The following is a 27,580-nucleotide window of genomic DNA, read 5'->3' as shown; positions in this document are numbered from 1 at the left end:
TCTTATTCACAGGCTTTTCAAAGAAATAAAGACAGGTGATCAGTTTTAACCAGAGATTTATTTCATCTCACTGTCCAACACATACTTTGACCATTTCAGAGCAGTTGTGGATGAAATGCTGCTTCATCACACAGGAATTACTCCCAAATGTGGGCAGAGGTCCCACTACCCACCCTCACCTTCTGTGGCAGTGGTTTGTGTGTGTGCTGAGCCAGGGTGTCCATGGTGTCTGTGCCCAGATGGGTGCTCTGTGTGGCCTTGGGAAGGAGCACACTGAGCAGCAGTAATTCCCAGGCTGTCTGCTGACAGTGACCCTCGGGACAAGGCCAGCACAGGCTGAGGAGCAGGGCTTGGTTCCCTCTCAGCACCCCTTGGCTGGAATTGTTCAGTGCCAGGGCTGCCTGGGCACAGCCTGCTCACCCTCCTTCCCCTCCTGCAGCAACTGCACAGGCCTGCTGGATGGAAGGGAGGAGAGAAGAGAAACAGGAACTTCTCTTTGGAATCACATCAGCCCAAAACTGAGAGAAGAAGCGAAAGTTAAATAAAAGAGACTGTTTTTAACAAAGCTTGTTGAACTTCCTAACCTCACAGCGAGCAGTTCCTATGCTACAGTCTTTGGAGGCATGGCTTAATTCAGTGCAACATTTTCAGCTCCATATTTCCTGTCACTAATCTGTATTAATTACCAGCTGGCATTATATGAAACATTCTCTTGGTGTCTTCTGATGCAGAGGGAAATCTCAGACTATCTCTAGAGTGAAATTTAGCAAAAAAAGTATGAAAGTCTCAGCTTCTGAGTTACTAGGGAAGCATTGGATGAAAGTAGAAGCAGCTTTCTACACCCACTGTGGTTAGTATGACATATCACATACTTAGCTTAGCCCAAAAAAGAAACAGCACCTTGACTATTCTTCAGTGCCTGCATCGCTCACAAAACTCTGGCACAGGAGAAGTGTGGGCCTGATCTTCAGATGAATGGTTCATACAATTTTCAGTTCTGAAGGCTGAGAGCAGCATAGTGGGAGCTCACACCCAGTGGGACTTTCAAAAGTGGGTGGGTGGTAAGGTTGAATGGCAGGTCAGGAAGTTTTTAGCATCAACTCTAGTGCAAATCTAGCTTGCAATCCTATTAAACTCTAGGAAGAGAACATGTTAGCAGGGACCAGTGATCTCACAGGTATCACCAGGCACTTGCAAACTCTGCTCCAGTGTGAAAAGGACCCTGATCTTTCTTCTTGTTTCATCACTGCATGTTCCAGATGCGGTCAAAACCAGTTTTGATCAAAAGAGGTAACCTTTTTTTCAGATTGCAAAAGAAAAATAATGGGATAACCACAAGCATTGTTCTGTAATGCATATGACTAAGCCATGAAAGATGCACAGATTTACAATTTCCATGGGAAAATAAATGAAAACTATGGCATGCTCCCCCACAGCTTCCATACAGTAAAACTTCATTGTGATCCAGGGATCAAAAACCAATGTCTCCTGTCAGAGAGACTCAGGATAAAGAGTTTCTTGAAATATCATTGAAAAAAACTGTGCTGGGCACTTGATAAGCTTCCCATCCTTAGGATGATATTCACATCTGTTGCTCTAGGAATAAGAAAACATTTCCTATTTCTGAGACAAAACTAGGCTAAGATGGAATTATAGCTGGAAGCAGATTAATAAACCCCAAAAGTAAAATATATTACATGACTAGCAATTATCTATCAAAACAAAGTATGTTAAAACTCCAGAAAAATCAGACTTACAGGTAGATTTAAATAGAAATGTAAACACATGAACACAGAAAGACATAGGCAGCCAAGCATAGCAGGGATGATGGTGCCTCTGTGAGCATGGTGTCAGTCCAACCCCACAATTTTGGGGCAGCACCTGCTTCATCTGGTGTGCTCAGCTGAGGGCCCTGGGGCCATGTTCTTACACAGTTTTACCTCCATTTAAATGAAAGTTTATGTTTTCATCAGGTCCAGACATTATCCTGGAGCATTTACCCCTTAGCTGGTATAGACATTAGAGTATGTCAGTCCAAAACCCCAATTTTATTATTAGTTCTATGAAAGGTCATACCACCATAAGACCCTGCCTTACCCCATCTTTAGCTTTCCAAGCATGCTGCCACATTGACTTTTTATACATTTTTAAAGCAGTTATACCATCTCTTCATTAAGCAGTTATATGCCCCTGGCATTCATGGGAAGATAGACACCAAATCTCTTATTTTCTGTTGTCCAGACCCAGCTTATGATTGGTTAGATGGCATGCCTAGTTATAGCTCCCTCACCCAAATATTTACTCTTGGCTCTAGTTACCAACAGCAATCCCACCTAATTCATACCTAAGGACCCAGAACCATCAGCCAACCCCCAGCTCCAGTTCTGCCTGCTGGCTGAGGAATAACCTTTCCCCCTCACACAGAGATTTCTTTAAACCCAAACCTGTAAATAAACTACTTTGAGGTTGGAGTTTCATGTCATTTTTAGGGCAGACTGAAAAATGCTTCCAGTAGCAATACAAAAACTCCCCACCCTCCTTTCATTTCAGCTAAGTTTAAAAGAGATCTCATCCAAGTTGACAGTGTAAAAAACCTCTCACTCCCTCTCTCAAGTGGTTTGATGGGGTTTTACATCTCTGTCTGATCTGCAGGGATTTTCTCCGCGTGTGTGCTGTCCCTGGGGCCAGTAAGCAGAGCTGCTTCTTCACTCTTGGGCTTCGCTTCAGCTCCTTTCTTAGAAAGTACAAGCCATGCAGAAAACCCTGCTGAAAAGTCACTGCATGCCTGAGAAAGTGAAAAACCTGCTCTTGGGCAGGCCCTGAAAGTCTGACCGTCAGCACAGAAAGCTCAGGGGCGATGGAGCTCCCGCAGCCCTTGGGAGGCAGTGGGTGGATGCAGGGGTGGCAGAACACCCCAGTGCCACCACCCCTGTGGCCTCCTGTGGCATCATCACCCCGAGCAATTAGGGAGTAACCATCATGCAGTTTAATCTCATATTACTTTATGCAGCAGAGACAGTTTAAAAATAGGTTTCTTGTTGCCAGCCCAAGTTTCCCATCCCCTGAGGTGTGTCTGAGTCTGGCTGTGACAGTCATGGAGGCAAGAGCTTTGCTCAGTACAACATGAACTGAGCAACCTTTTCTAGCTAGTTTCTGCAGATACTCTGAAGGGTGCCAGTGAAGCTGCTGCTGGGGTGTTGTCTTGTCTATATTCTGGAACTGAAATTTATCTCTAACAAAAGGGTAGAGGGAAGAAGAAACACTGGAATCTCCACTACTGCAAGCTCTTTGACAAAGTGGATTTAGATGCAAAGTAGGTGTGCCACAGCCTGGACCAGAGTATACAGAATGAATGTGACACTGATGAGCAGAGACAGCCCCAGCAGCAACAACTCCTCCACAGGAGTCCTCAGATGAGGTGTAAGGAAGAATCAGGTATGGCTGCCCTGAGGTGGGTGCATTTCCATCCCCCTCTCCACCAAAGCATTTTTACCATTTCTGTTTTCAGGATGTGCTGCTCAAACTTTTGCAGAAACCCAGTTACCGTCCCATAGCCCAAGGTTGCCTTACTGTTCCCTAGCAGGCTGAGAGTGTTAAGATCATTCTTGCAGTGCATGTCCCCATGGGAAGGTTATCAGAGAGTACTTGTTTTGCCAGGTGGGTGTGAGACCACCCCATGACCCACTGGCATACTCCAAAGCCAGTACACACTTTGGAAAAACTGAACTTTGCATCAGACTGACTTGAATTAGATGTTTTAACGAGAACAACTCACAGGCACCGCCTGTTCTTTCAATCTTCCATATCACATAGAGGTTTGCAGATGGTTTATGAGATGTGATGGTCTGAGCTCTGACAGCTGCAAGATGTTCAGGTTGTTTATAGAGACTAGCAGAGAAAAAAATTCAGCCTTGGCCCTTTCCCCACCTACATGTGAAGCTAAATGTGGAACAAAGTGTCCAATGTTTGCACTGAACCTCGCTTTCACTTGCAGAGCTGAAGACAGGAGGAAACAAGAGCAGAAGACTGCAGGACCTGAACACAATCACAGATATTCACTTGAGGCTTCTTTCAACAGCCCACTCTGCAATCCAGCTTTAATATTTTCTCTGTTATTCAGATTGATACTTCTCTCTGATATGATCTTACTGGGGAGAAAAGGTGCTTCCTGAGGGGACCTACAGCTGTGCATCCACAACAGACAAACTAAAGTATCTGTAACCTCAACATGACAGGAAAAAACTTTGCTCTGCCAACACCAACCCCTCTTGGGCTTGTCATCACTTGGCAATTTTTGGTGTTCAGACATGCTGCTGACAGAAATTGTGTGAGTTGCTTAAACAGGAGAATCTGTGCTCTGGATAATGGCAGTGAATCATCATCAAACTTCTGGGAAAAGGTTTTCACCAAGGTTAGCCAACAGAGCTGTAAAGTCAACTACCTCAGAGAAAAATGTCACACTTAGAGCAGCAGAGGGGAAAAGTCTTGGCTAAGTGAGGGGAAGGCTTAAGAATCAGCATTACTCTCTGAGGGAATGGATAACTGTCATGTGCACTTTTATTTGCTGTGAAATAGATTAGACACAGCAAACAGTAACATTTACAGAGAATTCTGCCTGGTCCTGTAACAGCTATGAAACCCAAGACTACCAGAAAAGCAAAAATGGAGCTTTTGCCCAGTGTGTCTTGAAGGGAGTGCTCCAAGCTGCTGTCTCTGATGGGTCAGCCTTTCCCTGCCCCAAAGTGTGCCAAAAGCTGACACTGCATTGTGGAGGTTGGTGTGGCTGAGGAGCTTCATCTGCAGCTGAGAATATGACCTAGCTGCCTGAAGGAAGAGCAGTGACATCTGAAGGCTTGTGTTTCATGCTCCCAGAAGAGGGGCTGCAGTGACCAGGAGCCTGCCCCAGGCTCTCTTGCTCTGAAGCAGGTTTCTCACAACACAATGGGACATGTCATTAGGCAGAAAGCCGGGTGAGAATTCTCACTCTTGGATTAAAAGAAAAAATTATTTTCACAGTTTCCAGGAGTTAATGGTGAATGGTAAGATCAGCTAGGATGATTTTTGTGAACATTATGTTATCTGAGAAGAGCAAAATGTGACTGAACACACATCAAAAGAGTGGCTTGCTCAGGATTTTGTAGGGGGCACAGCTTCTCTTGGGACTCTGACAGCAAAATAAGCGTGAAATGTAACAAACCAGGACCCCCTCTGACTCCAGAACAACTGAAAGGTCCATATGGAATTTTGAACCACAGAGGTCAGAGATAGATTTCAGGGCACTGTATGGCTGAAGCCATGAAAAAGTGTTACATTTAAGAGACTGCAGAACACAATACCACTGCCCAAGTAAGGGATCATGCTGCAGAGATCAGGAATGGCAGAACAGGCAATGAGCTAAGGCCTAAAGCTTTGCCTTTGTGGGTTCTCAACTCAAAACAAGTGCAACTCCTGGATTCCGGAAAAAGAATGGGCGGGAAGGAAGGGGGAGGGGAAGGGGGAGGGGAAGGGGAGGGGAGGATTTAAAATCTAACTGAAGGAAATCCTACGTACTTGTTCTGAGTTAAAAGCTTAAAAAGGCACACTCACTATAGCCACAAAGGCACTAATCCTTATGCTGTTTGACTGGGGAGGCCCAGAAATTCCGATGCACAAGGCTCCTGTTTCTGTGTCAAAGTGAATATTGCTATGAACCACGAATATTTTGTTCATTTTGGCACTGAGAAGATGGCAAGAAACTGGAAGGGATTCAAACAACAGTAGACGTGATTTAGGAGACACTGGAAGAACTGACTTGAGAAACAAGCAAACAAATGTAAAATGGGATGAGCAATGTGCTAGAGCTCTTTAGAGACTATAAAACCACTGAGAGAGGAACTATTTAGTTTTATAGAACAGAATATAAACAAAATGAATGTGCCATGAGTAACAAAGAGCTCTGCAAAATTAACTCTCACAGGTCTCACTGCACTGATTTAAGTTACCAGTCCTTTTTCTTGCATCCCAGCTACACCAGGGGCAGTAGCAAGACAGGCAGGGCAGCCTCCCCTCCACTGGCAGCCCCGTGCATGGTGGATTTGAATCCTCACTTCTTCCAGGCTAGAAGGGCACGCCAAACTTGGGTGAGCTTGGGTGGCCAGTGCAGTCTGCTGCCATTGTTCCTGCCCCAATATCTCCAGTAGTGCAGGGATGAAGGGGAAACAGTGGTTGGCAATTTCCACAGCTACCCCAGCAAGGGCTTCTTGTTGCTGTGAGTAACCCCCAGCAGCAGCTTCTCTGTGGGGGTTTTCAATAAATCTGTATGGAGGTGAGGTAATAAAAGCAAACTCCTTGATGTGGTGCCCCACACCAGAACCCCTCTTTTGAGGACTGCCAGCTCCAGTATGGACTGGACATGACTTCACCTGCTCCCTACAGCTGCCTGACCAGCAGCTGCTGGGCCCTGCTGTCCTCCTTGGCTGCATTACCTGCAGGGCATCAGCAGAGCAGTGAGCCCAAACAATTTCAGAGGATCTCTCCCGCTCCTTCACAAGCCCTGTGCACAGCAGGAGAGAGCACCAACAGGAGGGGTGGGCTGCCTCTTCAGAGTAGCCCACCTTTGAACTCCTGAGTGCCTACTTGTGTTTTGTCACCTTCATGACTTGCACATGCACAGAGAGCTGGCAGTGTGTCGAGCATCCTTGCAGCTCCACCCCCTCCCTTTGCAGCACTCATTCCTATTTCTAAAGCAGGCATGAAGTTGCAGATGCCCATACTGAGCTCATGCAAAATATTTCAGCCCATTCACATCAGACCTTTGCTGTGAGGCATGGATTGCTCCCAGCTAGTGGTCCTTTGTGGCATGCTCATGCCTGCAAGTGATCAGAGGGGTGCTGTGCCCCCAGTGGGATGCCTGCCCTTGCATCCATGCACTCCCACCCCATGCACTCGTGCAGCAGTGCATTCATGCACCTGCACACCCGTGCACCCACCTTCCCCTGCACCACGACTCCGTGTGCCGGGGAAGCCACAGCAGCAGCGCCTGCAGCCCTGCAGCAGCTCCTGCAGCCCTGCAGCAGCGCTGTTTGCTGCCTGCACTTCAGTGGCCATGGCAACTGTTGTTGTGTAATGAAGTGTTGCCAGGATCCAGGAGCAGAGCTTCGTAAAGGAAATGAAAAATAAAAAAAATCAAGCCATGGAAAGGCATGATGTCAAGCCAATGAAGTCCAAGTCCCCCCTCTGCCCGGCGTCACGCGTGCTTTCCCACACGGGCCGCCTGCAATTCAGTCTTGCCACTGCTGACCCAAGGAGCAGCAGCTGAAGAGTCACTGCTCAAACCAGTGCATGTGGTTGTTTGTGCCACTGTGTTCTTTCTTTCTCCCAGCAGTAATCAAGAACAAATTGTATCCAGCACTCATCTAGATTTGTTCTTTAAGGAAGTGGTTCAGACAATGAAACACATCTTACCGAGCAGCTAAGCCAACAGAACAGGCTACCTACTGCAGGATACCAGGCTGGGGCACCTTAAATACTTGTTCTTTTGACCCAGAGTTGTTTGCATTTGCTTTGCTGAAAATCCCTTCATTGAAAGAAGAGGGGTTTTCAAAAGTGCAAGAGCTTGAAGGTCTCTCTAGGTTTGTCTCCATGAGGGGCAAATTCACCAAGGAAGCAGGAGGCCTGGATGCAGGGATGCCTGAGCCCTTCCTGTGCCAGCCAGTTCAGATGCAGGAACCTCATCCCTGCTGTGGGGAGCCCTTGCCAGGCCAGGGGTGTCCCAAACAAGCATATGAGAAGTACCCTGCACCCTATGGAGCTGCAACTCAGCTGGCTGATTCCTGAATGCCTCTCATTGCACGACAGGACAGAAGGAAAGACAGGTGCTGGGCAGGGAACCTCTCACACATTAAAAAAAACCAAAACCCAGAGGGTGAAAAAGAGGAACAGAGGTGAAGGAGCAGGTATGAACTGCCAGCCTTTAATCCCTGCATTCCACAAGGGCATCTCACCTCTGCAGCCTGTAGCCCTTGCCAGGCTGGCCTGCCAGAGAGTGAGTTTGGGAGAATGAGAGGGAAATGGGGAAGGAAGGCTGTTTTCCAAACAAGGGAAGGGAAATTGCTTCTGTCCCTAGAATGGAAACATGAGGAAATGCTATGCTTTCACTTGGCAAATTCTGTTTTTCTTTCAGGGTTTTCAGTCAACACTAGCCTTGGTAACTGGTGTCTGTGAGCCAAACAGTCTGGGACAACAATGCTGTGAGGAGAAAAAAAAACCACTATTGGAGCTTTAAATTACTTGCAAAAAGTACCGCGGTGAGTGCTGTTCCCTGCCGCTGCTTTCCCTCGCTGGAAAACCCAAGGTGCCCCATCAGCCTGAGCTCAGGAGAGCCCACAGCTCGGGGCTGTTTCTGGCCCACAGAAGCCCAGCGTTTCTCCAGGGCAGCACTGGCAGCTGCTTTCCCTCTCCATGGCCACGAAGGCTGGCGGCTGGCGGCCCTCCCTGGCAGCCAGATCCTCCGGGACAGCCCGGGCGGGGAGCGGGGAAGGGCCGCTCATGGGCTCCGGGAGGTGTCAGCCGCCTTCTGCCACGCCTGGCACAAGGGCAGCAACTTCGGGCGCGAGTCTGCACGCCTCCAAATGTAGAATAAATGCGTGTTTATTTTAAAAGGGAGTTAGTGCGAGGCCGCGGGAGCTCACCCCTCCTTTCCCCCTGGCCGCTCCGTGCAGGTGCAGGTTCCTGCCGCATCCCCAGGCTCCCCGGCAGCTCCTCCGTGCTCGGGCTCGGAGCAGAAGCTCCGGCGGGTTTGGGCTGACATCTAGTGTCGGCATGGAACCGAGCCTTCCCTCCCGACAGGGGATCTGGCAGGAAGAATGAAGAGGAGTTTGCTTTGGATTAGTACTTTTAATCTGGTTAGAGACCTGACCCATAAACCCGCGAGTATCTTTGCTCCGTTAAAGACCGAATCATAATAACAGAATCAATAATCACAGAACGCTCAGAAGTGGAAAGAAATATTGTTAAGGAAATTTCCCTAGCCCAGATTTCCTGCAGCAGAGTGTCAGGGGTCTGATTTCAGCAGGGGGGAAACATGAGATAACTGATTGCTACAGCAATAGGAACAGCTCAGCCTGGGTGCTTCAGGGAGGGACCACAAACAAAGGAACCCCTGGGCTTCTATACCCTTCCAGTCTACCTACCTGTTCCAGTGGTTATTTTCGGGCCTGGGGTCTTCCAGTTGTCCCTGGCTGGACAGTTATCACCCTCTGTCACCTTTCACCTCTGTTTTTCTATTTTTGATTTAGATCTGTTCTAACCTTTCCACATGATACATTAAAAAAAAAAAAAAAAAAAAAAGTTGTAGCAGGCATTTTATCTGAAGCTGCAGAAACAGACTTCAGGCTTGTAAATTTGTGAAGGAAGAGGAAAACGTGTTTGTGCTCTACTTTCCCCAGAAAACTGGGATAGATTCTTGTGCAAGAGGGTTCCTGTTGGTCAAAGTCTATAGTGTTTATGCAGGAGCTGGCTTTGCTAAAAGGATCAGACAGAGTCAGGAGTAGATCTTATCATCCTGACAGAGCAGGCATCCTGCCATTGAAGTTTCCCCAGGAAGTTTCCTGTTGCTGTTTAACCTTTAAATATGTGGTCTTTCTTGTCAGATTTCCCATCAGATAGCCCATTTCAGACAGCCAGGGAATTCATACTTAAGTTCAGATGGAGCAGGGAATCTTGTGGAACCATAAACTGTTTGCTCTTACACACACTTGAACTTCAGAATGTACACAGAGATACTTTATATTAAACTTTGTCCCATTTAAGGACAAAATAATCCCCCATATTGTTTTAGTTACAGTATCTTTTACTTCATGAAGCATTCAAATATATGCATATATGCATTTATGGCCACTGTTTATGTTTGATAGAGACCCTCTCTTTATCTTCATGGCCACATTGCTGCCATCACTCCACATGCAATCTGCCTCCACAGCACAAAACCAAAACACCAGAGAGTTGATCTTGGCATGTAGAAACAGCCACTGGAAACAAACCTCTGGAGAGGAACAAGCCTATCACCAAGCCCTGCAGTTCCTGAAAGCATCCTTCAGTGACAGGTTTCCTCCTGGCTCAGCCATGATGCTAAGGGGTTTGGATGGTGCATCCTCCAGGGAGAAAATGGTCTGACACAGCACAAACAAGATACATCAAGGGTAGTAGCAAAGGCTGGGGTTTCATAACCCTCTTCTGTGATACCAAGGCCATCATAGCACTTTAAGAATGAGTTTTCTTCCAGAAGCCTTATTCCTGAGCCAGCTGCTGCTGGAAGTACCCACTTGGGCAAACACTGCCTCTGCCTTGGCAAACTGCAGCACAAGGGGCTGTTTTGAGACCACACCTCAATTATTAAATCTGATGTGTTGGCTCAAAAGAAAACAAAATCCACTTCTCTTTTACCATGTATTCTTTTAAATTGAGTGTTGTAAAGCATTAGTGGTTTCACATTTCATAAAACCATTTAATGCTTGTTTTGAGGAAAGACATACTAGCAGCTGCACAAGGGCCACATAAAAAACAACTTTGGATGAGTAATCATGAGTTTCTGCCTATGGGCTATCCAGCATGAAACCTGCTTCAGAGACTGATGCTTCTCTTCTCTTCCTCAGAAGAGCTTTTCTAAGCTCCTGTGATCAGTATCCCACAGATGGAATTGCTCAGTCCAGTGTTTTGGCGGCTTGGAAGTGCTGACTTGCTTCCAGGCCACTTTTGAGTCTCTCTCTTTTGGCTGATGGCAACAATGCTGTGCCACCCACAGAGAGTTTTCTAAGGAAAATATTTCACACGGGGGTATGAGCAGCATTTACCTTTCAGTTTCTTTGGCTTCAGATGTGCTTCAAGTGTCATCAGCAGGAAAACATTTAATGGCTCATGCAATGTATCTTTAATTACTATTCATCCAGTGTCTTACTAATAGATGCTCATGTCACACATTTTAAAATAACAATGCTTGCAATTCATGTTTAGAAAGTATTGGTCCATTCTACCACTTGTAGGTGATTCCTGTGGCATATTCCACCCTGGCAGCAGTGCTATGCTATGAGGACTGAACGAGCAGGGAGTGGTACCCCACAGCACTCCCAAGGGATGTGCCTGACCCCTGTGCAATACTGGTTCCCAAAGGAGAACAGAAATTGGAAATCACCTTCCCAGCCTACCAGAGCCAGGAGGGATGGTGGAGATGCTGGGCACAAGGAAGAGCCTGGGGAGTGGCACAGTGACTGGCAAGGGGCAGTGTGAGCTGCCAGCACCCAGATGAGAGGAAACCACATCAGAGAGACTCAAGCTGGTGTCAGCCTCAGTGACACTGACTCCTTCCCCCAGGAAAGGGAGTGGATAACTCCAGCACTGTGCACAAAGCATGGACTGCATGTTGGCACAGGCTGTGCTTCCACAGGTAAGGACCATCTCCTGGATTTGGGCTTCACACCCAGGTGTGGGGACCTCAATATTTCTCCAGTCCAGCCAGGGTGGACACAGTTTGAGATGCTCCCTTCCTGCTTGCAGTACTGGAAATATTCCTGTTTTTTCTGAGACTCTGCTGCCTCCGGTGCAACCATTTCCAGCTTGTGGAGGAAACTGCAGCTGTGGGGAAGTATAACAAAAAACAAGCAGAGCAAACAAGCTCTTAACCTTATTTCTTGGAAAAAAAGATATCCATTTCAAATGTTTCTTGCACCTGTGAAACGCACTAGCAGTGCTGTTGTATCCTGAAGGAGCAGTCCTGATGAAAGAAAAATAGCTGCTTTGTTGGGACCTGGTGTGCTTGTGACAGCTATTCAGGAGATGATTTACAGCTCTGTGCTGGAAGCTGGACAGCCACACTCAGTGCTCACGTGGTTGCTCTCCATCGTTTCCAAACTTCCTTGAAAGAGCTAAGCACTTTGCCATCTATTTTCTCTTTCAAAAAAAACCTCAGAATGAGGTTTTGCACGTGTTGGCTATGCCAAGGAAAATAAATCTTATTGGGAACTGGAGGCAGAGGGCCATTGGCCCTGGAGGTTATTACAGGGTGTCCAGTTCCAGGAGCTGAGAGTGCTGCAGGAAATCTCAGACGTTTCTTGCTGCCATGCTGTGGATTAACACATCAGCATAATGTCAGGAGGAAAAACACAGAAAATATGAGCCACATGCTATTAAAACAGACTGAGCAAAGAGCTTGGTTGGCATCAGGCTGCTCCAGTGGGCTGGTGCTGGAGGAACCACCCATGCTTTCCACCTCGGGCCACCAGCTGCCCCTGCTCTGCCCACGTGGCCTCAGCCATGCTTTTCCTCTCCTCTGCACAGGAGGTGGCCAGGGTCATGCCTAACAGGATGCAGCCCAGAACCCAGTACCACAGTGCTGGTCAGCCCTGGCCCGTGGCAAACAAGAAGCCGTTTTTTCAAATAGGTTTTCACTCAAAAAGCATGGTGAGGCAGGGGGCTGACTGCTTCTGACACAGTATATCAGAGGAAACAGTTGTGGCCTCCAGCACTCACAGGCACAGCACAGGGCTCCCTGGAAACAAGGTGAAAATGAACTCTGGGAACATGAACTACTTTGCCGTGGCTTTCTGTGGTGCCTACTTAAAGTGGCAGTGGGAGCACGTCATTTTGTCAAGATGCACGTGCCATTTTTGTGGGCTACTTGTTTTGGTGATAAAAGAGGAAAGATGACAAGGATGGCAAGTTTTTACTGGTTATCCTGAGCAGGGGAAAGGGCACATTTTCACCTGCTTCTCTGTCAGTGGTCAGCGTGGTGCCTTCCAGCCCATCCCACTCCTCCCTGCCCTGGGTCAGCCTCAGGTATAGATAGCTACAGGGAACAGTATGGGGAAACAAGAGCCTGAAGTGATTTGGCTTCATGACAACCTTCCTTGTCCCCTGAACAGGTGATAGATCAGGCAGCTGATGTTGGAGGGCTACCAGAAGAAAAGCACCTCTCAGAAAGAATGCAAAGTACTGTGACTTCAGGGATCCCCTGGGATGATGGTTGCCCAAGAAGAAGTAAGCCTTCCAACTGCTTATTTCTCTTCACTTCAGGTAACCAGAGCTTTGTTTATTTTCTTCTCCAAGAAAACCATAAAACTACCTGCAGCTTTAACTCCTCTGAGTCATTCCAGCTGAAGGGAGCACTCAAGAGCAGCCCAGTCACTCAGGCACAAGGGGCAACACTGTGCATGTACAAACATGCTTCACACATGCTGCCCCTTGGCTTGTTTGCCAGCATCCAGATGGGCTTATCTGGGCTAGAGGAAAAGCTGTGCCACAGAGGATGTGTAAAACAGCAGGACAAGCAGGATCCCCTTGGCTGGAGGCAGGGAGGTCTCTCCACAGGCAGGAGATGGCCCCTGGAGTCCAGAGTCATTTACAAAAGAAGGAGAAAAGGAAAGGGCGGGCTCTTCAGGTTTTCAGCTTCTCCTGGCAGCATGAACTGTTGCTTTTTAGAAATGGTGATATTGATTGAAAACATATTGACTTCAGGGTGTCCATACAAAGAGAAAAGTATTTTTGCATATCACTAAATAGGAGCCTCCACACTGGGGGCATATTTCAGGGAAAATAAAGGTATGATTTCACTCAAGTCTATGATAAGGGCCTTGACAGAGAGCAGAAGAATGTCAAATGACAGACTGTCTTCACTACTGGAATTGAAAAATGTGATTACAAATCCCAGTACTGCGAGAAGAGCAGTAATACAAAACCACAAAGTCAAGGTAACAGAAATAGGATGCAGATGTGGCATAGTGAATTCAGAGCAGACTAAACATCCTATCTGCAACATCCAGATCCCACTGAAATCCTGCTGAAGTCTGCTTGGACTTGCAGTAAGAGATAATGAGGACAGAAATCAAGGGAATTTGTCTCAGACAGAGACCTCTGAGTACTCAGATGGAAAAATCAGATCAGATACCCCAGGACTGAGGGCTGTTCTAGCTCCTGTCCTCAGATCAAAGATTCCTGCCATCACTGAGACCAGCTCCAGCCATAAGTAATATGTTAGGATTTCCCAACCTGAGCCCACAGCTGGTGAGAGAAAGTAATGCTGATCCTGATGACCAGATATGACCCTGCCTTCCTGTAGGGAAGGACGTCATCCATGGTGCTTGGGCAGGGATGGGACTTTGCCTGTAATAAAATCTGATGCAGATAAGGCTTTGCTTGAGAAGTTGTAGCTTGTTGATGGAGAAACACCCAAAGCTGGGAAACAGATATCATGAGAATATTTCTTTACCCAGAGCAGCAGTTGGGTTGTAAAACAGCTTTCTCTTCTCTTGGGAGCAAATTCCCCAGGGGTGACTCCGCACTCAGCAAGATGAGAACCAGACACTCGTAGTTTCTGAACAATGGGCAAAATTGAGACTTTAATTTGTGTCCTCCAGGTGAGGATTTCAACCTCCAGCATAGCCTTACTAATGAATAAGATACAGCAATGAAAAGCCAGGACTGATGAGATCAAAAATAGGAAAGCTAAGATGGACAATTTGTGGTGACACACCAAAAAAGTGAAGGCAGCTGTAGGCAGCAAACTCTCTCAGCACAGGGCATGCTTGCTGCAGGCAGCCTGTCAGAGACCAGCCTTTGGCACCTCATTATAAATATTCTCAGGTTAGCTTAAATAACTACTGTCAGAATAAAGGCCTGTTTCTTTGTTAGATCATGAGGCAATTCCAACTCCCTCAGTTCTAAGCACTAATGTCAAAAGTTAAAGCTGAACTCCCTGTAACCTCTGGGCTATAAAGGATGCCAAATGCCAAATATTTTTTGAGTTTTAAAATTACATTTTATGCTAGACCTGGATAGTTTACTTTGTAGGTATACTAAGTTCAAGCCAATGTTTTAAGTCTCTTTGTGCTCCATGTAGAAATCTAGCAGAAAGATCAAACATAGAAATTTTTTTTGTTCTTGGAAAGTGGGCACTGGAATTTTTTCCAGATATTTTAACCTCTCAAATTACCCCTCATTTAATGGGAAAATATGAAACCCAAATACTTTTCTGTATAGGTCTACATTTGACTAGCACTAGATGGCTGTAAGATTGTGCAAGATTGTTGGATTTAATCTCATACTTTCATATTTTAAGGCTGATGCTCGAGCAAGAGCATAAACTGGCAGGAACTGCTGTGCAAGGCACTGGTGGACGTGCAGAATACCCTGTTGTTTTCTTGGAGGAGCCACTGGCACATGAATAGGTGTGTTGAGTTCAAGTGCTGAGGAACATGTTAGTGTCTCTGCACAGCAGGATTAGTGACACCTACTTTATTTGGCTGATTATAGTTTTGTATTTTTACACTAAATAAATGAAATAATCTTGATCAACCTGCTTAGCTTGCCAAGTTTTCATTCCCACTCACACTATTACATATTGACACCAGTCTCTAGAACAGCAGTAACCTTCACCACAGTCCTCCCCTGTATGAGAAATGACCACACAGCATAGATGAAGTAGAACATACAGTATCCAGGTGCTTAGGAGTGACTATCTGGTTTTGCTGTCTAGCAAACTTAACTTCTCTGATTTCAACAGAGAAATGCATTGCACAAGATTTCCTCAATGAGATAAAACCTCCTGTTTTTATCTCCTGTTACAGAACACCAATGTTCAGACAAGCACAGTCTTGGGCTAATTAAGCAGTAATGTTGCAGAGATGTGAGTTAGAAATATTGGGGAAATAGTGGTGGTGGAGATGGGTTGATATCCAAGCAAAACTCAAGCTCTTTGGAAGGGTTGAAGACTAGTTTCAGTTCAAGAAAATGAGTCCCCTTGAGCTGGACAGTCGTGTGCTCAGGCTGCCACATCATGGGCTGAGGGAGGAGGTGGGTTTGTGTCACATGCAGCCATCTGCTGGTGCAGGCTTCCCAGGGATTTTTGACCTGCACTCCTACATATCTTTCAGTGACAGAGGTTCCCTGTGTAGTGAGTTTAAGCCCACTGGTGAACTGTTTATTTCTCTTAATTGCCTTCACAACCACTAGGTAGTAATTCATAACCCTCCGTGGCTCTGCAGGGTTCAGGTCAAAACTGTTATTCCAGCCCACACTAGCTGTATGAAGCATGCTTTTCCTTAGGGACCTCTTTTGGGAGCTCCTTTGAAGTGATATTTGCATCCTCTCCTTCCCACCTCAGGTGTGCAGAAGTGCAGCCTCTCCTGCTGGGCAGCACCTCTCTGATATAGGGGCTGACATCAGGCAGCACTGCCTGGGTTCAGTCCTGTTGGAGACACATCCCCCCTGCTGCTGGCCCCAGAACCCTTTTCTTCTCTTCTTGGCTATGAATGTGCACTGCAGCAGTTCAGATATCTGTGTAAAGTGGGCAAGAGTGAGCTGCAATTAGTGCCCAAGAGAAACCATTAAGAGAAGGTGCTCTTGGAGCTCTGGGTAGTGATCATACAACACTGGGTTAAGAGAGGTGCTAAGCAAAACACTTGAAAGGTTCTCCTAGTAATTAAATACTCCTGTTCACCCTCTGTAAGAACACAAAGTTCTAGGATGGCTGGAGTGTGTGCTGATCGTGTTTACCAGCCCTGGGTGCCCTTTTTTCCTGTGAATCTGTCCCACCTAAGGTTTTAGCAGTCAGGGTTTCCAGGCAAAAGGCCTTGCACACCCGAGCAGGCTATGGTGCCAAGAGCCAACCTCTTTGTTCATTCTAGTTACACTTAATGAAAGCACAGCCTGTTCCCCAAGGACACCATTGTCAGGGAGCATTCACAGAGCAGTGCTGACAATGATGTACCAAGCCCATGCAGCTCCTTGCAAGGAAACTGGGAGCCATTGAGGGGTCTCCACTAATTCATTAAATTTCTTCATGTCCAAGAGATATTCTTCACCTAGGAAAGATATTGATGTGATTGTTGTAGTGAAGGACAGAGTAAGAGATTTGGAGAGGTGCTCTCTAAATGTCACAATTGCCTGAATTGAGGAACTTCAAAGAACATTAAACAGCCCCTGGCTGTCAGTCAGGGTGGTCACTCTCCTACTTTGATGTACTCCTTATTCGGCATGTGAGTGTTTTCAGTCAGGCAAGTCTCATACCAGATAGTTAGGTCAGAGGAAAAACTTTGCCTCAAGAAATAGGGAAAGATCCCTGCTTTTCTCCAGGAAAGCTGGAGTTTCTGGCTTTGAAATGCTCTGTAGCTAACAAGTGTGTGACTTTATCATATATACCTGTACATGACTGACAGCAAGAGCAAACCGCTTCTTATGTCTTGAATTCCTCATGGATGAACTACTGCATACCACAAGATCACAGAAATAACTGACTTGACATAAAGTATCATCCAGGAAGAGCTAAGGGACAGCAGATGCCTTGCCTAATGCACACCTCCATGCAGAAGCATTTGTGAGAATGCACACGGCAGGAGAGCAAAGAAAGTGATACTAAACTCCTGCAGCCCAAGACTTCTACCAAGCTAAGACCTTCTGTCAGCTCAGAAGCTGATACAGGTATTGCCAGAGGTTTTCTGTGGAAGTCAGCAGTGGGCCTAGTACCACCTGTGACTTTTTTATCTTGGGCTTGGGGGGGAGAAGAGGAAGAAGAACCTTAGACCAGCAGAATTAAAACTTCAGACTGGCACAAACCCTCTTCTTCAAAGAAATGCAAGCAGCTCAAGGCTTATATGTCTGGATGTGGCCTGCATTCTTCTCTAATGACAGAAAAGAAACAACCAAACTAGTCAGGCTGTATTGGCCAAAGTATTCAACTACTACTGTGTGTGAAGGAGACGGGAACTGAAAAGGAACTACAAGCTGTCAATGAGTCATGTTATGATTTCTCTTCTTTCTTTGAGAAGAGAAAGAAGGACAAGTTTTCCTCTTAGATTTTCTAGTTCATTGGGAAAAAGGGAAATTTTGTTTTATTTTAGCAGCTGTTGTTCTTGCATGCGCTCCTGGACCTAAGAGCACAGATAGAGTTGCACTGCCAGGAAGGCTGGTGTATCTGACAAGGCAGACTGAGCTGCTGGTGTGAGCCCAGAGAATTTTCTTTCATTTCTATTGTAATGTCTGTGATTTCTGTAGGACTGGGGGAAAAAAAGGATAGATTCAAGGACACTGGAGGCAGTTTCTGCCAAGAGGATTTTTTGAAAAATCTAAGTGGCTGAGGATCTCTTCTCAAATAATTTTGGATCAATGGGGTGTCTCCTCACGTTCAATTTGGGTTGAGGGATTTTCTTTCCTTTATGCATGCTTCTTCCTAAACCCTGTCTAACAGCTAACTAGTGAGGACTGTTGTCCCTAGACACCAGCTCAGGCTCTGTTAGCTTTTGTAAGAGCATTTGTATCAAAATATTGTTGTGCTGGAGTCTCCACGGCCATCTGGGGCTTTGTGCAGACAGGGTGCTTACAAATGAATGTGAACCAAAGCAAATCAACATTGCTTGGCATGAATGAAATGTATTGCTAGGATCTGTCTCTGCCAAGCTAGAGACTGTTTGGCTCCAGTCCCACTCTTCAGGGGGATTGTCTGTCAAAACACAAGTTGGTATTATACAGCATCATGGTTACATGGCTCACTAGTCCTTTAACCCCTCCCAAGCCTTACTCTTATTTGTTGAGTGGAAACCTGTAAATTCCAATTCTTAAGGCAGACTTTGAGCTCTGATACCTTGCTCCAATTGTTGCTCATGCCACTGTCAGCTCAGATAGAGCTTTCTCTTAAGGGGCTGTTAAATAAAAGATTGCAACCCTTTTGAAAGGAAGGCATTATTTCATAATGCCTTACAATGATAAGAAGACATATATTTTGTACCATCCCATGATAGAAGCCTGTCTTCTTGGTCTAACCACCTCAAAAACCTTGTCATCCTTTCAAGGTGAGAGAATATCTCAGACACTTTACTGTCTCTCCTTTATTATCCCATTCCTTCATGAGCAGCAGCTTCTGCTGCTGAGCCCTACTGCTAAGCCCAGAGGCCAAACATTAGAGGCCAAGCCAAGCCAAGCCATCAGTGTGAATGACCTCGTGGGTCTGCCAAGAGGTGCATAATAATATTTCCCTCCCCATTTCTGGATGTATTTCTGACTTCATTCAACATAAGTATGGACATAATAAATTACCACAGTGGCTTGGCCAAGACATGACACTACAGGTGGCTCCAAGCCCATAACATCCAGTTTTTGCTATAGTGAAAATCCACAGTGAGCACTAGTGTTCACTGTGGATTTTCACTATAGCAAAAAATGCTATAGTGAAGTGCTGTATCTGAACACAAGTTCTGCAGGGCTACCTCCCATCCTGGAAGCCCAGCCAGGGGCAGCAGAAGAAGGATGTGCACATTCCCCTCAGGAGGTGGATGAAATGGCAGATCCTTGGCTGAGATCCCGTGGAGTCTGGAGCTGGCTGAGATGAGCAGTGTCTCTCCATAGGTGTGCCAGGCAGCACGTGCCATCCCTCAGGCCAGCAGCTGCCCAGAGCAGTGCCCAGGCTGTCACGTCTCCCAGCAGCCTGGTGCAGCTGCAGCTCATCCCTGGGGGCAGGGCAGGGGCAGCCTTGCACAGCCTGGGACGCTGGCAGAGCACGGACCGACCGCCCGGTCACGCAGCCTCATGGCTTTCCCTTGCACGGCAGGATTGGTGTGTTCTCCTCCCACATCCAGGCTAGAGCATGCCCATGTCTGCTCAGGGGACCAGGACCTTTTATCATCCCGGGGACCACAGTCCAGATTGCCCTCTCATGGACAGGAAGCTTCATGGATGGTCCCAGGGCTCAGCTGTCTCTGCCACAGGTGTGGCACAGCTGTGTGACCCCAGGTTGGTTTTTGCTGAGGAAACTGCTGCTGCACTATGAGAAAATAAATTAGTTACAGCCAAGCAAGATAAAAAAAGTCAAAACATAGAATTAAAGTTGTCAAGATGATGATAGCTAGCAATGCAAGGCTTCCAAAGTAAATGTTATGTGAAGAGGGATAAAGCCCCAAATGGCTAGGTCCCTATGTTGCTTTAAAGATGCCTGAGCTGGAGCTTAGAAATGCTCCAAGTTCTTGCCTCAGGTTTAACTGATGTGAGGGTATCTCCCAAGTGCTGGACTCCAAGATGGGAATGGAAAAAGGGGCACATGAAAAAAAAGGGGAAAAAAAAGTGGCTGGGCACATGACACAGAGGGAAATGTCGACAAAGAGTGCATTTAGTCTGCTGATGGGGAGGAAGCGTGAGGAATTTTACTGAAAAGGTGAACAACAGCACCAGTAGCTGAAGGGCCTGTGCAGTTCTGCTGGGCTGCACTCATACTCCATCCTCTTCCACCTTCCTGGAATGACTACCTTGTACAGAAAGTCCCAGCACCCTTTCCCTGACAGAGCATCTTTTTTCTGGAGCTGGAAGCCCTGTGGGAGGAAGGCATGAACAGAACATCCCCAGCCATGTCTGGGAGCAGTGACCTGCAGGCAGCAGTTTTGGCTCATGGGCACCAGCACCCCGTACAACATCGTGCAAAAGGCACAAGCTTTTGTGCAAAAGGCAGGCCAGGACATGAGGAGGGTTTGCAAGGGGCTAAATAAGAGTTTGGTGCAAACGGGGCTGAAAGCTGTCTTGCTGAGCTTGCACCAGCACAGTATTTGGTAAGAGGTAACTGGATGTGCTGGATGTGCAATGGGGAGATTTGTAAGGAGCAAGGAGAAGTTCAGATGCCCACATTGGAGCGGTGGCCAGCCATTGCAACCTTCCCCCAGTGGAAACATCTGCAAAAGGCATTTCCCACAGTTAGATGTTATGTTATCAATGCTATGAAATTCTTTTATTTGGCAAAAAGAAATAAAGTAAAGAAAGTAAAGTGTAGTTATGGTGTACAACAGGTGTTGGAATTGCATTAGAAGTATAGTTAGGTTTTTGTGAAGGAGAGGCACCTGGTGGTGACTCATGACTAAAATGTGAGCACTTTTTCATTTTTAATATGAAATTAGGCACCATCCAGCACCGAATATTTAAATAATATCAACAGCCAGAAAATACATGTATCAATTATTATCTAGCTGAAGCTAGATTTTTCTGCTGGTACATCAGGAGCAGGGCAGCACAGACGAAACCGAGAGGACAGGAACCTATGCAGGGAGTTGCATCCAGGTAGAGGAGAGGCTGCTCAGCTGGAGCTCTGCGGTACCGCCGTGCCATCGAAATGCTGGACCTCAACTCACATATACTGCACTTCCCAGTTGGGGAGATGCTTTGTCTTAACCTCGCTCTGAGTTCTATCAGAAGCCACAGCCGGAGAGATGCGAAGAAAGCCGGCGTTCGCGCTGCTGGGGATGTGAGGCTGTGTTTCAAAGGCTGCAGCCCCTCTCTGCGAGCCCCCGGCTCGGAGCGGGGCTGTGCTGGGCGGTGAGCGGGCTGCGCTCCATTCCGTGCCGTTCCGTGCCGTTCCGGCGGTGGGAGCGCGCCGGGCTCCCGGTCCCTCCTGGCCGGGGCCGGCGGGCAGGGCGCCCGCGCTGCCTCGGGAGCGTCTGCGGAGCGTCCTGAAAGGCTCCGGCTACTTCTATGCTGGGTGTTCCCCATCGGTGCGAAGCATTTTTTCCTGCAGCTGGGCAGGACCAAGCTCTTTCCTCAGCTCGAGGTTAATCATCTGCCTGCAATTAACCAGTGACCTCCCACGCCTGGCGTGCAGCGCTGTAGCTTTAACGCGGGCGCTGCGAGCGGAGGGGACAGCAGCGCCAGGGCCGGCCCGGAGCCGCTCAGATCCCTCAGATCCGCCTGCCATGGGGAGCCGCAGCCTCCTCGCCGCCCTCCTGGCCGCTGCCCTCGCCGCCCTCCTGCCGCTGCCCGCCGCCTCCTCGGGCCACCGCAAGCTCCTGGTGTTCCTGCTCGACGGCTTTCGCTTCGACTACATTGATGACAGCGAGCTGGAGGATCTGCCGGGCTTTCGGGACATTGTGAACATGGGGGTGAAGGTGGATTACATGACCCCAGACTTCCCCAGCCTCTCTTACCCAAATTACTACACGCTGATGACGGGTGAGTACCTGTATTTCTGTGCTGAGATGCTCCTCAGAGCTGCCAGCTCCCTGTGCCAACGTGGAAGGCAGCTCCCTGTGACTTTTTCTTCCAAAGAAGTTATAAAAATAACCCAAGTCGTGCTTTTAGCTGGGAGTTTAAAAGCACTGTGGCATCACAGCTCAGAATTGTTTCTCTGAAATGTGTTCCAAATTTGGAAATGCCACCTGGAATTAATTTTCTAAGTTCCCTTTTGCTCATGCAAGGTGTAGCTGGGTCCCAGCCTGCTGCCAGCTCAGCATCACGGCCAGCCCACCTGGTGCAAGCACCAAGGGGACTACTGCATATATATAGAACATAGAAACAACTGGGATTACGTGGGAAATGAATACAGAGACTGCTCAGGGGCTTTAATAAAAATGCATGTGAACCAAGTGTGGCTACACTAAGAAGTTATTTTCAGTCAGCAGGTCTGACTGAAAATTTCAGTCAGCAGTTTTGGCAAGTTCAGCATTAAATTTCTTTTTAAATTTAGTAGATTTTCTGTTTTCTTAAGTTTGCTACAAGTCCTCATATCTGTAATAACTCAAAATAGCCAAATGGAAAAACAGTCAGGATTTTTGCTTTTCCTCCCCTGCAGTTTTTCAGAATGTCCACAGGAGGCTTTTAGAAAATTGAGAGGACAGACATAATTTTCATGATGCTGATTTGCTTTTAATCTTATGTGGAGGACACATGATTATAGTGACACTAGGAAGGTGCAGAGAGCAGAGCTGGGCCAATTCCTTCAGAGGCAGACACCAAGGAAGCAAAAATTAAATAAAACACCCAACAAAACAGGTTGGTTTGTTTGTTTTTTTCTTCTGGAGTTTCTACTTGGATTTTTCTCTGGGACTATTGAATAAACAGGAGTTTCTAACCAATGAGGAGATGTAAGAAAATCTATCCTCTCCTAAGATATGTGGCATCTTCCGCTATTCTTGGAACAATGCAGTGCCCAGTGATTCATATACTGCTTGCTGGGAAAGCAAATAGATGCCATTGTAAGACAAAAATCTGACATCAGTTGTGCCCAGCTTGTTTTGAAACTGCTTAACCCCTTCTTCCCTCTCTCTCAAGAGAAACACTTTTCTCTTGCTCATCTCTGATCAGAGAAGAGTATAAAACCATCACACGGCTGGTTTAGATTCTTTTTCATTATTTGGTGCAAATATATGAATGCAGAATAAATGTTGTGACAGAAAACAGAGGTGTTCCACTCCAGGCCATGTTCTTTAGGTGTACGTAGGCAAACCGACCTAACACTTCGTAGGTGCAAAAAAACTTGGATGGAGCTGTTAAAGAGAAGAAGAAAAGTGAGCGACATTTCACTCCTAACCACATTTAGTCATCATTCCTATTAAATATATATATATAAAGTGAAGTCTATTATCAGCCTTTTGAAGAGTTTTGAAAACCTCCTACTTTGTACTCGGAAAGAAGTTTTGTTGTAAGAGATGAAACACCACTGCTGGACTTTTCATATTTTTAGTAGAGTCTTGCACCTCAGTCTGAAGCAATAAGATAGTCTGTGAGACAAAACTCAGTCTTATTGCAAGTCTCCCTGACTTTATGATAGAGATATCAATGCAAATACAATTTAATTGCAAATAGCAATTCACCTCCCTAACACATGAGTCACAGTAGTATTAAGTAGGTCAGGAACCAATTGAGGACTAAGTTTAGGTGAGGAACATCGCCCAGAGGAACATCCAAGTCTGCCCTTTGGCCCTTGGGGTGTTAGTTAACCCCATGACTGTGTCTTGGCATGACAGCAGGGTAACTGCCATAGCTGCACTGTTCTTACCCTTTGGGGCCATGGTGCCATTTCCACTGAGATTTTATGGATGGTGGGGTTAGGAGTGCAGAGCCTGTGGCAGATGTAGTGTTAAGCTGTGTTTAGTCTGCATCCATTAAATTTGCAAAGCTGGGACAGGTTTTGGAGAAAATTCAGCATGGCAGGGGGACACAAGCACCATGCCATAGTGACCTGCTTTGGGAATGGCAAGCTACTGTTTCCCTGGTGCTGCTGTATGGGCATGGGGAAGCTTTCATCACATCTCACCAGCCATGCAGCCCCTCTGCTGCAGGCAGACACAACTGTAACTGCTTTTGGTTCTGTTTGTGACTAGGATGTCTGGGAGTTAAATGCTGCCATAATTTCTTCTGAGAAATCAGGAACAAATTATTTTTCGTGTCTTGTCCTACACTGCTGTTTCAGGAGCTACTCAGAAAGTCTCATTTTAACTTCCAAAACATTGCATTTGTCTTCATTGTAGTATATTGGAGTCTTTCAAATCAGTTTAAGAAATTGCACATTGCCTGGCTTGTTCATGATTTCCTACTTTGGGGTTTTTGTGTTTGTTTTTTTTTTGATAAATACTCCTGTCCCTTCTTTCTCTGCTCATTCACAAGGCCTTATGGCTCCACAGGAGCACTCATGGCTGCCAGGTCTTGGACAACATGTGCATAGAAGAGTTGTAGTTTGTGTGTATCTGACTTGCCTCTGCTCATTCTTGTGAGCAAGGCCTTTCCTTTCTGTCTACTGCATTTCACCCCACATCCATGCAACCTTCAGGACTCCAGAGCAGTTGAGTTGTTACCAAATATGAGAAGTTCTGACTCGTTTCTGTGGCTTTGGAGGAGGACAGTGGACTCTGCCCCTCAAATACCATCACTCTTGGGACTGGTCAGTCTCTTCAGACATGAACTCAGCTCCTCCTCCTGCCCAGACCTGCAGGCAGAGGTTGTGGAGATCAGCAGCATCAGCCCCAGGGCTTCTCAGCGCAGATGCCAAGCAGATGAAACCATAACTGTTGACCAGAAGCCACATATCTAAAAGCAGCTCATGAGAACCACACCCCTTTCTGCTGAGGTGAGTTGCTGGGTGAAGCACTGACACAGCAGGACAAACAGGGTCCAGCCTCTGGAAATTTTGGAAGGAAAACATGGGAGGGACGTGGCTTGCTTGTGGTCATGCAGCGCTGCAGGGCTATGGCAGAGCACTTCATGGGTCCTCCTCCTGCTGCTATTAACCTGTGAGAAGATACTTGCTGGAGCTTCCCCAAGACACACAGAAGGCCCCAGCCCAGAGGTCTTTTCCTTTCTACCCCAACTATGAGAAAGAAAACCAGAGCATAGAAAAATGTAAAATCACTAAGTAACTCAGAGTTTGGGATGAAGCTCCAGTTTTCCTGCAAGCCAGGGCATGGCATCAGGACCTGCTATTTGCTTGAAGAAGCATCATACAAAATCCAGATCAGGGCTGGTGCAAAGGGATCTCACTGACAAGCAACCAGAGAAGCTGTTTTGTTGCAAAAACCTGGTGCTGTGCAAGGTAGCTCATGGATGTGCTAGCTTAAAATCCAACTCTTTGAAAAGCAGTCTTCTCTGGCAACTTCTAGCATGCTGTGTTTCTTAGTATTGCTTCTACTGAGGCAGAAAGGCTCGTTTTTAGGTGGTTGGGCTGCTTTCTGAGCTGCTGGATTGAATCCTGCCTGGTGTGCTGGCTCTCCATGGTGCCGTTACAATATTGCAATTGTTGACCTGAAAAACATGAAATGGAGAATTAGGTAGAAGGAGATGTTACAGCTGTGACAGAGCTTTTGCAGGACTCTGTGGGCTTGGCAAGGGAGGTAAGAAGTCCAAATATGTCTATTCGAAAAGGCTCCCTTAATCATACCATGTACTGTTTGTTTTGGAAAGGGAGGAATTAAGACCACAAGCCATCTTGGGTTGTTATCCTGTGGGGAGTTTTTAATTTTTCCCTTTCCCTGCTGCGTCCTGGCTCTGCAAGGAGCTCTCATGCCAAGTTCAGTGGAAAATCTGAGGTCTCCCCTGTATGCACTGCAAGGCAGGAGTTACTGCTTCAGAGCACTTCAGCCACATCTGTCAAGAAAAGCTGCTCATGCTCTGGTTGGGTCTCCCTTACCTGACAACCTGCAGGTGTTGGAGGGGTGATGAAGGACTCCCTGCAGACCAGCTCTCCTGAAGTCTCCCCCAGCTGAGAGCACTCAGGGGCACCTCACATTTCCAGCCAGCTTAAACATGAACAGAGAGTATCACATCTGAGATAGAAATCCAAAAAGGATTTCTTTTCCAAGATCATAATTAGAAATGAAGTCTTTCTGGCAGGTCTTCCATGTGGGTGTGCCAGCTGCCTGGTCAGCTGTGCAGCCCCACATCCAAGAGTCACTTGGCCTCCATGGGAAGCAAAGGGAGCCCCTGATTGCAGAGATGGGTGGGGAACTGCTTGGAGAGGAGCCAGCAAGGCGCCTCCATGTGCCTCTTTGGACAGGACCTGATCTTAAATAAGTGGCAGAGGGGCTGTGAGGTCCCCTGAAGCTTGAGGGGTGGAGGAAAAGGTAGACCAGAGGACATTTTAGTCTCCTGCACCCCAAGTGAGGGCTGTGGCACTTTGCGGGGGTGCCCAGACTTGCTGTCACACAGTGATGACACATTTGGGTGTTATCTAAAATACAGGGGTGGTTTGTGGTGTTTCCTCAGCCACTGCAGCTCATCCCTACATATGCCATGACCTCTTCCTCTGCATACCAGTAGGGAATGGGCTGACATGGCAGAGCTCCCACAGATAGGTGACATCAAGGTCCACTCTGCCAGACTGAAGATTTCACCCATCTTCCATGTTTCAACAATCTTCCCTTCGCTCCTCACTCTTGATGTTGGCATACTTAACTGCTGAGGGGCTTTGGTGGATGATGCCAAAGTCTAACAAACAGTCTACATCTGTTCTCCCCTGAGCACAGCAACTCAACATACACTGCACCCCATTTATTCCATGTTTTCTGGGAGAAAATACCCTGTGGGCTCCCAACCCTGGAATCCCCTGCAGTCTGGCTGATGTGCACACATACTCGTACTGTTTACTGTGAGAGGTTTCCTGATTAAAAATACAGCAGCTCCAGGCTCCTTCCACCCAGTACCTGAAGGAAGCCCAGCCTGGTGATGGTTCTAGTGGATGCCTCTTTTCTGCTGCACAGGTAATGGCATCCTGACTCCAGCCTGGTCCAGAAAAGGATGCTGACAATTTCTGTTCAGCAGTTAAGCAAATTCTGTGTAAGTGATACCTGCATGTTTTCTGAGGAGTAAAAAAAAAGGAAGGATAGGAGTACAACAGGGAAGTTTATTACATACACATGAACTAAAACTATCTCTACTTTATGAGCTAGAAGCTTAGAAAAAATCCAGAAAGACACAAAGTGCACGATGAGTGAAAAGGGAAAATTACTTTTTCTCAAAGATGTTTCTCAAACATCTACAGATGTCAGCAGCAGCAGAGATTTAAAAGATTCTGTTTGTGACATAAAGCTCTGAAATCAAGTCTCTTCTTGGATTCATTAGCTTTCCATTTCTAAAATTCTGTGTTGGGAAGCAAAAGAGCATGAGCTGTGGTAATACTGTTAACTGGCAGAGAAAGGGTACTGTCACAGCAAGAACAGGCTGGAAAAGTTAGTGGGAACCAGGAGGATTTTTTTTTTTCCACATTTTTCCTCTCACGTTGTTTACTCACCACCTGCAGAAAAGCTGCAATGCCAAGCGTCAAGATTTTTCTCTTTCTCAGACAAAATATTGCAAAAATCTGTGTTTGCTTCTACCAGTT

At 46.7% G+C, this 27,580-nt stretch overlaps 1 protein-coding gene across 1 annotated transcript in view; it reads left to right on the top strand.

The window, feature by feature from the left end:
• The first annotated feature begins 21,686 nt into the window (after positions 1–21,686).
• Positions 21,687–27,580, top strand: part of ENPP6 (ectonucleotide pyrophosphatase/phosphodiesterase 6) — a 29,256-nt gene continuing 23,362 nt past the window's right edge. The window contains exon 1 of the mRNA XM_036382855.2: positions 21,687–21,942. Within this exon, the coding sequence (XP_036238748.1) occupies positions 21,687–21,942 (256 nt within the window). The remainder of the gene's footprint in view (positions 21,943–27,580) is intronic.

Source organism: Molothrus ater, chromosome 4, assembly GCF_012460135.2.
Source record: "Molothrus ater isolate BHLD 08-10-18 breed brown headed cowbird chromosome 4, BPBGC_Mater_1.1, whole genome shotgun sequence".
Lineage (NCBI taxonomy): Eukaryota > Metazoa > Chordata > Aves > Passeriformes > Icteridae > Molothrus > Molothrus ater.
The sequence above is the reverse complement of the archived record's forward strand: the minus strand, read 5'-3'. Positions and strand labels throughout refer to the sequence as shown.